The 9,065-nt window shown below is 45.7% G+C and overlaps 1 protein-coding gene across 1 annotated transcript; it reads right to left on the bottom strand.

The window, feature by feature from the left end:
- Positions 1-37: 37 nt before the first annotated feature.
- Positions 38-8,130, bottom strand: TGOLN2 (trans-golgi network protein 2). Its single transcript, XM_061155251.1, has 4 exons — positions 8,013-8,130; positions 6,861-7,768; positions 4,728-4,811; positions 38-3,983 (listed from the first exon to the last, which is right to left on the bottom strand). Exons 1-4 carry the CDS (start codon positions 8,056-8,058, stop codon positions 3,978-3,980), a joined length of 1,044 nt encoding a protein of 347 aa, XP_061011234.1. The 5' UTR covers positions 8,059-8,130; the 3' UTR covers positions 38-3,977.
- Positions 8,131-9,065: the final 935 nt, after the last annotated feature.

The raw sequence follows: 9,065 nt of genomic DNA, 5'->3' as shown, positions 1-9,065 counted from the left end.
TCTGCTAATTGGGTGAACAAATAAGAAGGGAAACAACTTCAGCAATCAACCATTTATTGAACACTTTAAAGAGTTCTGAATTAAAGGAATACCAAAGAGTGTGAGGAAGCTGGCTTTGTTGGCAGCTTGAAACCTGATAAGGCTCAGACCCAATGCCTTTATGAGGAGTTTCAAGATTGGGGTATTTGGGAAATCCACATGTGACTTCATGGAACTGGGCTGAGATTCAGTCTTGGTTCTGGATATAGTTAAATTTGAGAAATCTCTCCCCAGGTTTCCTTCTTACACAAGGCAAAGCCAGATACAATGGTCCCACCCAGAATGTTTAGGAGATAGCTGGCAGAAGTACAGGGTCTGGTGTACAGTGTACTCTCCTCTCTGCTCAAATGATTCAGAACATGTGCAAGGTTTGCCAGTTTTCATCTCACATGCAGCAGCATTCCATACCAAGTCACCCTCCCAAAACGAGGGGCAGGCTTGTGAATTAAATGATGTGAAATGGGAGGAGGAAATGAGAATCACTATTGGGAATTTGAGAGGTTTAGAGGTCTATCACCACAAGTTTCACGAAAAGCCATCATGTGGCAAGAAATGTGAGTGTACAGAGCTAGTTGTCAGGTCTTTCTGAGTTAACTTAGCCTTTTTAGGTAGACTCTTCAAATGATTCTAAAGCACAGATTCCTCCAAATAGAAACCACTCTTCAACCAAAAACTGGGCGACAAAGCAAGCACAGAGCTGACTGGATAGGGCACCTTTCCTGCCTGCCCCGCGCCCCACCCCTGGCTAAAGAGATCCTTCCCCTACCACCAGCTCACCCTCATCTACACAATCTCTAGGAAAACATGATTCAAAGAGTCTATCTTCAAAACGACAATGACCCAGAAGACAACTTTTCCTTTGGTGTGGGAGATTTCTTTCAGTGCAATTTCTAAAGTGAAACTTAAACTCGACTGTATTCTTTCACACAAGAAATCATCCTGCTCAGAGGCTCAAAAAGTGAAGCTACATGGACTCCACAATACGTATGTGTCCACCTGGTGCCAACCTGCTCTCAGTGCCTGAAACCAATCTTACTTTCTGCTCTTCTCCTTTCTAGCAAAATCCATCAATAAGGGAAGCAACCAGCAGCCGGAAAGCGGTGTGTGAGGCATCAGTCAGGTCACAGCCAGATGTCCTAAAGAAAGAGCATGTCTCCATTGTGAGGAGAAATGAACTCAGGTCCCCAGGGACTGCCCCATGTGAGGCAGATTTGCAGATGGTGCCATGGGCGCTCCAGCGAGGAGCTTCATTTTCTTGGGGAGATCAGACAGAGATGTCAGATACTGACTGCTATGCTCTGCTTTAGTTCCAAAATGCGCAAGTGACATTCTGTTTACTGGAGTAAAACAGAAAGAGCTGATTAGGTGAGGTGGGGGATTAGGAAGGTGCATGGGCAAACTGGAGCTGGGGCCTGAAAAAACAGGTTTTGGGGAGGCAAAGGAAAGAAGAGAAGGGGGTGTGCCCTAACTGAAAAACAGCCACCAGAAGCCAGGGACTGGAGAATGTAGCAAGGATGTCGAGGCCTGATGGTTGCCTGACAAGAGGGGCCTTAGGCTCCGGAAGGATGCAGGGAAAGATGTGTAGGACATCACCAGCCTGCAGAGCTGTAAACACCAGGGTCCATGAGCTTGATTCTCAGAGCCACAAGACAGAAGCTTCGGATCACTCTGGTCTCTACACACACAAGACGAAGTGGACAAGAGTTCAATGAAGGTGGCTCCGAGGGAAAAAAAAAAGATCCAGAAGGATAGTGAAATGGGTGGGGGTGTGGGTCAGGGAAGCAAGGAAATTGGAAAGAAAGACTGTAGCTAGAGATATTTTTCTTTTTAATGGATAGGAGTTTTGTGCCAAGAGATAAAAATGTCAGCTTGGACTCAAGATGATTAAAAAGACTGGGCAATTGAGAGGGGCGGCTTAATGTGTAGAAGAAGAGAAATTCTGTTTCAGTGACAACAGGATGACAAGCTGAAATGTTCACCACACGGCAGGACAGGGTTCTCTGGGAACTAGGCCGAAGATAGAAACTTGGGAGTCACTCATCAGTCACTCATCCAGAGGCTAAAGAATGAATAAATTTCTGAGGAGACACAGAGATAGACCTATCTTTGCAGGCATTCCCCGCCACCAGCGCAGGGAAGGCAGAGGAGTTCTCAGAAGCCAGGGCACAGAGACCACAGAGGGGAGGCTGAACTTGGATGGTGTAGGTGTTCAATTCTGTTCAGGACACGACTAAGCTTTGAGAACAAGCCACTGGATTTGGTGATCTGAACCTCTGGGAAAACATTCTTGGCAGAAAGACAGTAAAGGTTATGAGGAGGATGAATGGCAAGGGAATGGAAGCTATAAGCTATACTTCCTGGAGGATATGAACAGCAGAATGGACCACAAACAGGATGGATGGGAGCAGAGAATCTGGGCACACACATAGAAGGAAAATGGTGCCAGTGGAGACAGGCAGAAGTAGAAAACATCAGAGGGGAGGAAGAAGGCAGGGAAGAGGGAGACAGAGAAGGAAATAAAGTAACCATGGTCTTAGGGGATGATGCCAAGAGTCTTCATTCCTCACCTTTACAAATGTCACCTGGAGAGGATGAAAATCTCCACTCAGTCATGGGCTGTTTTAAGTGAGGTGGAAGATACCATGGCAAACACTATGGCCCCTTTTTCCACCAGACTTCTTCAACAGCCCAGAACTCACCCTCTTCCTCTCACTTCCTACTTTCTTAGAATTTCCCTGAGATTAGCTATTCTCTTTCAGGTCCTTCTTTGCAGAAACAACTCTCTTTAGGCTCTCTATAATAGGGTAGCACATTTAAATGAAACTTCAAACAATGGTCTTATCTAGGTTACCCTTGGTTACTCCCCAGGGAATTCTCTAAATTTCGTAAACTTTAATAACCCCTGACATGGGACAGAGGGGGGAATTTTTACTAATTAGCCTTACCATTTTATATCAGATAAGAGGACCCTTAACTAGACTTAGGTAAACAAGGGAGTATAATCTGTTTGTAAATATAATACAAATATTTTAGGCAATAAAGGCAAAATAAGAATTTGTGGGAAGCCTGTTTCTTAAAAGTCCTTTAAAAAAATGCAGACCCAAACCAAACAGTCCTACATGCTTTCAAAGCATGAACTCACTCTACTTCAAAAAGTTCCTGTAAGGATGGTAAGCAGGCATAAACACAGTGTTTCAATATCGTTAACTGTTATTTTTAAAACATCTGTGACAGGGAACAGTGGCTTTAAGCTTTCCTCCCAGAATCCCCAAGTTCAGTTTTCTGCTCAGTACAACTAAATGCAACTGGATTCACTTTGTCTTAAGTGATATGAAACTGTCAGAAGAGCATGAAGAGCTTGCACTAGGCAGGCTGGACTCGAGGGCAAGAAAGCCCGTTTTGGTTTGCTGCTGGAGACTTTGAAGAGAATCGTTTTCACAGGAGCCCTCAGGCCATCAGCAGTTACCATCTTCTCTATCTTTTGTGGGGTACACATCCCCACAAAGGAAAAGGCCTTGGGAGCAATGGGCCTTAACCTGCAGTTTTCTCCTAGGCCCTCGAAGGTAAATAGTGTTGAGTGCAATGGTGTTTTCAAGGGCTAACCACCTTTAAGCCAAGGCCCCAGGCAGGGCACCTACCAAGGGCCAGGATCTCCCTTTGGTCACAGCTGGGTGCCCACATGCTTGCTCCTCCACTCACACTCAGAGGGGGACAGCCTGGAAGACACCAGCATAAATAACGGGAACACAGGAGGACAAAGTCACCAAAGTGCAGGTGCAAAAACTAAAGCAATGCCCCTTCCCCAGCTCTGCTAGCCCCGACTTGCCACCAAACCCTGGAGGAGGGGGTGTCTCTTAGGTCACAGTGTTTCTCTCTTCATTATTCTTGATTTAGAGACAAATCAGCAGGCAGGACAAGGTTCTCAAGAACAGAAAAAATCAAATCTGAAACGAGAGCAATACAATCCATTGGTAACTTTCATCTGTTTTCAGAGGAATATATCTTACTGCTGGGATGCTGGGGCTGAGGGGAAGAGATCTCCTAGGATTTTCAGTCCAGTGGAAAAATTCAAAATGAAGACAAACTGACCCTCACTGTACAAAGAGCAACAGATAAAAGATTTTAATCCCAATTCTCACGGTGAGTCAAATGCCTGTTAAATCTTGTTAAGTGCTGGTCAAGTGTGAAAAGTATAGGCAGGGAGTCGAGGGAATTGCTCTGAGGTCTTGATTTTTCCAGAAACTAAGGGGGAAAAGATCACATGTTTTGGGACTTCCCAATGGGATTGCATTGGTCCAATGGTTAAGACACTGCCTTCCAATGCAAGGGTGCAGGTTCGATCCCTGTTTGGGGAGCTAAGATTCCCACATGCCTCACCTGCCAAAAAAACCAAAAGGAAACCAGAAGCAACACTGCAACAAATTCAATAGACTTTTAGAAAAAAAAAAAAAAATCACAGCGTTTCTGAATCTGAGCTTCCTCATCTATTGAAGGAAGATGTTGCAGAGGTTCTGAGAATCTTCTAGCACTAACACTGCAGACATGCTTACAGGGATGTTTGTATGCTGTGGTCTGGGAGGGGCAGAAGCAATGGCAAACAGCACCCCCAGAATCAGCTGCTGCCGCTATACCAAACACAAGCCCATGGCTGCGTCCATCTGAGATTGCGTATTCCTCCCTCCTCTTACCTTCTGGTCCAAACGTTGGTAGTCAGTGGCCTTTGGCCGCCGTGTAACTTTGGATCTTTTTCCTTCCAGGACGAAAGCTATAATCTGGGGAAAAGGACAAGAGAGTGATTAACAAGTGACTTTATGGTGACAGATTTCAGTCTCTGAAATTATAGGTAATCACCTGGCGGCCCATTTGTTAATGATCTTGACAGCAAAAAGAGTAGGCCATTTACAGAAAGGCCCTATTGACAATTATAAGGAGAACAGGGCCTAGTTATATCAGAATCATTTATCCTAAACAGGAAATGACAGGTGCAAGACAGCTGTTCTAGGCTCTAGTCAGCTGGAGTCTGTGTGATTTACTCAAGAGAACGCAGCCTATTTAAAAGCAGAAACATCACTCTGCTGACAAAGATCTGTATAGTCAAAGCTATGGTTTTGCCAGTAGTCATGTATGGATGTGACAGTTGGACCATAAAGAAGGCTGAGTGCTGAAGAATCGATGCTTTTAACTGTGGTGCTGGAGAAGACTCTTGAGAGTCCCTTGGACTACAAGAAGATTGAGCCAGTCAATCCTAAGGAAAATCAACCCTGAATATTCATAGGAAGGACTGGTGCTGAAGCTGAAGCTCCAATACTTTGGCCGCCTGATGCAAAAAGTCGACTCACTGGAAAAGACCCTGACACTGGGAAAGATTGAGGGCAGGAGGAGAAGGGGGTGACAGTGGATGAGATGGTTGGATGGGATCATCGACTCAATGGACATGAGTTTGAGCAAACTCCAAGAGATTGTGAAGGATAGGGAAGCCTGACATGCTACAGTCTTTGGGGTACAAAGAGTCAGATGGGACTTGGTGACTGAACAACAACACAGTGAAAAGAACTGCCAACTCCTCCCCAACTGAGACTCCTCCAGGCTAAGCAAGTCCCCCTCCTTTTATCTTAATATTAAGCAATAATTACTTCTAATCTGCAAATGTACTCTTTCACCCCACACTTTACTTCATCTGAACCATACCACTCTCATTTCATACTTAAGGTAACTCTCCATGATAAGCACTTGGATGTAGAATAAGGAATATACCTTAAAAAAAAATTTTTTTTTCATGGCCATATTTATGTGGCATTGGGGATCTTAAGAACCCCAACCAGAGATCAAACCTGTGATCCCTGCAGTGAAAGCACGGAGTCTTAACCCCTTAACTGTCAGGGAATTCCCAGGAATGTACTACTTTTACTAAATGTCTTCTCTCACTTCTCACAGTCCTAGGCCTTTTGACTATCATGAATTGAACCCTTCAATTTTAGTCAGACTATTAGAAACTACTAAATTCTTAGGGCTCATAAGAAATGCAATCATTTGGGGAAGACTCTGAAAATGAATATATATATAAAAAAACTGAATCATTGTCCTGTACACCTAACACAAAATTGTAAATCAACTACACTTCATGTTTTTTAACATTTCAGTCAAAAACAAAAAAAGAAATGCAATCATTTTGTCCTTGGGAGTGATTACTAAACAACACAACAAACCCTGCTGAAGTAAAAGATGAGCATATTCATATGCAATTTCTGACCTTTCTTCTAATCAGAAACTCAGCTGCAGAACATAGAACCCCTGGGTGCTCTACTGCTGGTATTGAAGACTCTGTAACCATTCTTTGTTTCTGCAGGTGGAAGACAAACGCTTGGGAGAGGAAGCTAGAAATAAGACGACAGGAAGCACTGAAAACAGGAAGATCACTGCTTTAACTACATACAAACTGTCAGGTCCTCTCTCAGGATGTGAAAGATTCTAAGTTCCAAGATTATGGCAGGAGACCTTCATTTGGGTCAAATCATAATAATGTACTAAGCGTCACATCTGACGCAACAGCAGAGGGCACTCAGAGGAAACAGATGTAAAAATAAATGATTTCTAAAACAAAGGGAAAAAAAAAAAAGAACCCCAGAAAACCCAACAGAGAACCCTGGCAGAATCTCAGGGAAAAAAAAAAACGAAGTTTGTTTATTAAATTCCCAGGGCAAAAAAAAAAAAAAAAAAAAAATTCCCAGGGCTTACAGGCTGATGAGTGATGGATACTCACACACCAGGCTTTCTGTGGGGAGGAAATCCTACTCCTCCTCCTAAGGCCATACTTGCCTTACCTTCCGCTTATTGTGGTATGCGATATAGAGGAGAGCGACGAGAATGGCTGCTGTCACCAGATAGGCAAAAAAGTGGCTGCTCTCTGCACTGGCATTTCCAAGGTTATCCTTATAAAGGTCATCCTTCTTACTCCAGGTATTCGAAAGTGTCCCTTCACGGTTCTCCCTGGAGGCAGGGCCAACCATTTCTTTCTCTTCTTTGGGTGGTGCGTCTTCCTCTGGCTCTGTATCCCCTTCCTCAGTCTCCTTGGGCTCCACATCTTCTGTTAGTTCTAAGGGCTTACCTTCTCCCTCCTGCTGGGGAGAAGAGGGGTCTGCCAACACTTTTCCCCCAGGTTCAGTTCTGGAAGTCTGCAGAGGTTTGCCAGCTACTGTGTTTACATGAAGCTTGGTGGACTCCTTGTTATCAGAAGAGGAGCTGGAGACCAACTTGTTGGATTGGTCTGTGGGGGAATTGCCAGGGTTGGCTTTCCCGGGGTGCTGTTCGGTTTCCGAATCGCCAGGCTCAGTTTTCTCCAGGTGCTGCTTGGCTCCCGAATTCTCAGAGTAGGTTGTCGCGGGGCGCTGCACCGATCCCGAATTGCCAGGGTCGGCTCTCTCAGGGTGGTGTTCGGTTCGCGAATCGCCAGGGTCAGTTTTCTTGGAGCCCTGCTTGGCTACCGAATTGTCGGTGTCGGTTATCTCGAGGCGCAGCTCGTCTGTCGAATTGTCAGGGTTGGTTTTCTCCGGGCCCTGGTCGGCTCCGGCACTGCCAGTGTCGGTTTTCGCGTCGGTCTGATTTAGAAAGGTTTGGTTACTGAGTTCTTGTGGCTGAGAGATCAAGCCGTGATGCCCGGAGCTTCCTGCAGAAGCCTGAACTTCCTTTGGAGCGCCTGCTCTGGCGACTGGAGCAGAACTGAGCAGCAAGTCTGAAACAGAGAAACCATCTGGCTGAAGAGAGGCAGTCGGGGAAAAAGGACTCCTCAGAACGTGGCAACGGGCAAACCGGAGGGGAGGGCTGGCGAGCGGAGCGGTGGCGAGGTTCGGGTAAGGAAGCAGTGAGGTCAGGGGCCGACAGGCCACGGTGAAGATGACGGGCCCGGGGGCGAGAGTGGGATTACTGGGGGCTGGTCTTGGGACTGCGGTGGGGTGGGGGCGGGGGGGAATTCTTACCCGCTGCCACGACGCTCAGTAACACGAACAAAACCGGGAACCGCATCCTTCACTGATTGCGCTTCCGCCCCCTAATGCTCTCGCGAGATCAGCACGCGGGCTTAGTGTTATGCCCCGCCCCTTCCTGTGTGCGTCACCGAAGCCCCACCCAGGCAAGGGGCAGGGATTGGCAAAAAGGCCGGCAAGGTGGTGTTCCGCTGTTTCCCGCGAGGTGTGACTGCTTTTCCTGGGGGCGGGGCTGTATTGTTGCGTGTAGAAGGCGTTATTTGTCTTTCTCTGCTTTCTTAGCTCCGCAGCGGCCGCTACAAACTTAGTCCCTCTTTCCTTCTTTGCTCTGGTACTTACGAGACAATACTGGGTCGTTGGGGCCTGGCGCTTGCTCCCTCCCATCCTCTATCTGCCTTTCTATCTTCTCCCTCCCTCATGGCTCTTTCCCTGCAACGCACAGACGTGTGGAAATCTGGAAACAGAAACCCACCCTGTCACCTTTGTAGCTGGAGTCTTAGCAACCCTGCTCCCTGCTCTTTTGATCCCCACGGAAACGGTGTCAAAGATCTTTTCTAAAAAGTTCATCCGTTTTCTGATCGTGTCAATTACTCATTCACGCTAGAAAATTCACCGAATGAGTACAAGTAGAAAACAGAATCTCTGCCCCACGCTTCCAGAGTAGTGACTATCAACGTTTTAGTGTATTTCTGTCTTGCAAGCAATATTTTTGATTAGGTAATATGATCTAACGGTTGAAAAATCAAAATGGGATTTATTTTTTGAAAAGTTCACATTAGACCTGTAAGATTTTAAAAGTCACCTTTTGCCCTGGCCAGTTTTCTCTCACCCTTCATTCTTCAACTTTCAAAATTACTTGTTTACTGTCAGCTGCTGTATTACTTCCATTATATGTAATCTGATGACTTGGTTGAGTGGGTTTCTCTCTCAGGTGCGTTTGAATTTGGTTTTTGTAACTTTAAAGACCACTTACCATTCCAGTATTAAAAAGTAGTAAATCCTATTCATACCTGAGATTAACAAACATAGCTTACTGTATTAAAATAA

Source organism: Dama dama, chromosome 11, assembly GCF_033118175.1.
Source record: "Dama dama isolate Ldn47 chromosome 11, ASM3311817v1, whole genome shotgun sequence".
Lineage (NCBI taxonomy): Eukaryota > Metazoa > Chordata > Mammalia > Artiodactyla > Cervidae > Dama > Dama dama.
Note: the sequence above shows the minus strand (reverse complement) of the source record. Positions and strands in the feature narration are given on the sequence as shown.

Bases quoted from the DNA above. Each gene is read 5' to 3' on its own strand.
- TGOLN2 (XM_061155251.1), bottom strand. From the start codon at position 8,058: ATGCGGTTCCCGGTTTTGTTCGTGTTACTGAGCGTCGTGGCAGCGG. The intron at 7,769-8,012 runs GTAAGAATTCCC...TCTCTGTTTCAG, and splicing joins ACTGAGCGTCGTGGCAGCGG to ACTTGCTGCTCAGTTCTGCT. The intron at 4,812-6,860 runs GTAAGGCAAGTA...CCTTTTCCCCAG, and splicing joins CATACCACAATAAGCGGAAG to ATTATAGCTTTCGTCCTGGA.